The sequence below is a fragment of the Lottia gigantea genome (genome assembly GCF_000327385.1).
Source record: "Lottia gigantea unplaced genomic scaffold LOTGIsca_66, whole genome shotgun sequence".
Lineage (NCBI taxonomy): Eukaryota > Metazoa > Mollusca > Gastropoda > Lottiidae > Lottia > Lottia gigantea.
The window spans coordinates 1,189,885-1,191,760 of NW_008710245.1; the positions used below are offsets into that span (position 1 = coordinate 1,189,885).

The following is a 1,876-nucleotide window of genomic DNA, read 5'->3' on the forward strand; positions in this document are numbered from 1 at the left end:
AATGCCATTCAAAGACTTTATTCAAAGGACAAATTAAAATAGATGGAGAGATAGTCGAGGAAGGGAATCACAGACAATACATGTCACTCCTCGGTTTCAATGCCAAAACTTTTCACAATATCTTTTCAAATATGGACAAAAAATCCGATGCTTCCGATTGGTATTTTACAGGAAAAATAATTTTAATGAAAGACAATTTCCAAGAAATAAAAAGATCGAGAGTTGGTAGAGGAGGAACTGATCTACTTAAAAAGATTCCTTATCAGAGCAAAATAATTTCTGTATTTGTATATACCCTCTGTTAAATAATAATACTAAAGTAAGATCATCAGATTTTCTGTTTCAGAAAGGTGAATCGATCGTGGTTGATGCCGGTTTGGTTACAATATTATCCAACACTAGATTCAAAGATAGTTTTACATTTAAACCATGTAACCTAATAGAACACAAGGTAATCTGAACTATTTATAGTTTCCAAATCAAATTACTTTGATAATCAACTGCATAAACTTGTTGAAGAGGCCCTCGCACAATAGTTTTCACCATATGGTTGCGAATAAGAATAGTGGTTATAACGAAACTCTCATACAACTGACTTGTGAGTTGTAAACGAAACTCTCATACAACTGACTTGTGAGTTGTGCTGCCACTTTCATTATTCGCAACCATTCGCAACTGGTAATCGATATGGTGTGGGGACGAATTTATCATTGACTTGTATGGCAGAATGGTTAACTCTTCATCTGTAGAAAGATAAAAATGAAGTTTCACGAAGTTAAAAAGGGTCGACAGACTGAATGTTTTATGTGACTAAATTGATGTTTATCGTTCGAGAGAAGTAAATTGGTTCAAAGCATTTTACTTTTTTCTGTCAAAATGGTTTCGAAGCAATGGCAAAGAAGCAAGAAGAAATCTTTAACTGCCCTCAATTAGCAAAATATTTGATGATTTTCTACTGGCAGAATCGGGTTATAATTGTGAAAAAGCGAAATGTGAACGCAGGACAGCGTGGTTCAAAAATGTAAAATGTTATGTTTATGTTTCAGTTTATGAATCCATTCCAATATATCGAAGAAATGAGGAAAGAAGGAGTAGTATTAAAGCCGTCTTACAGAATATGATCAATATGAATCTTTTGGAATTTAATATGAATCTTATGGGACAGTATTATTTGCTATTCAATATTCATTACGTATAATTCTTATCCACTATTTACCAGTCATATTATCTATTCTGAACTTTAGGGCTTTCCAATCATTTTTATCATATCTCTGCTTTATTAATATATATGCAATTTTGTGCAAATAAAGAAATCTGTTTAATTTTTCGTATTTACACCAGTCATCAGTCATGTTCATTGAAGGGTCGTGATAAATATAAAATGTATTATAACAGACTTCCCCAAACTGTTAAAAAATGTATTATAACAGACTTCCCAAACTGTTAAAAAAATATATCATAACAGATTCCTCCAAACTGTATTATAAATTACCCAAAACCACAGACAAGAATCACTAATAATAATACAGTATAAAATAACCGCATTAAAAATGTCTTTAATTTTAAAACACGAAAAAAAAAATTCGAAGGAGACGGTTTCTTCTCTGCGCTAACATCTCTCATCCCCAAAGTGGCCAACTTTGTCTCAAACAACAAATTTCCTCCTTGTATTAAATCTTTCGTATTAAAAATATATGGTGTTTATTGAACAAATATGTCTTTAATAAATGTCCATCCTCCTAAAACGTATTTCGGTGCGGGAGACATTCAAAAGTCATTGGGTTCTCTTCCTGGATTTCCATGGGCAAAATATCCCGTAGAAAAACATCTCCCAGGGCACAATTATACAGGTCCAGGCACGAGATTAGATCTGCGT

General features: G+C 32.7%; 1 protein-coding gene across 1 annotated transcript in view; it reads left to right on the forward strand.

Annotated features, from left to right (window-relative positions):
• Positions 1-1,714: 1,714 nt before the first annotated feature.
• Positions 1,715-1,876, forward strand: part of LOTGIDRAFT_167417 (hypothetical protein) — a gene marked incomplete at both ends in the record, with an annotated part of 668 nt that continues 506 nt past the window's right edge. The window contains one exon of the mRNA XM_009064894.1: positions 1,715-1,850. Coding sequence (XP_009063142.1) covers positions 1,715-1,850 — 136 coding nt within the window. The remainder of the gene's footprint in view (positions 1,851-1,876) is intronic.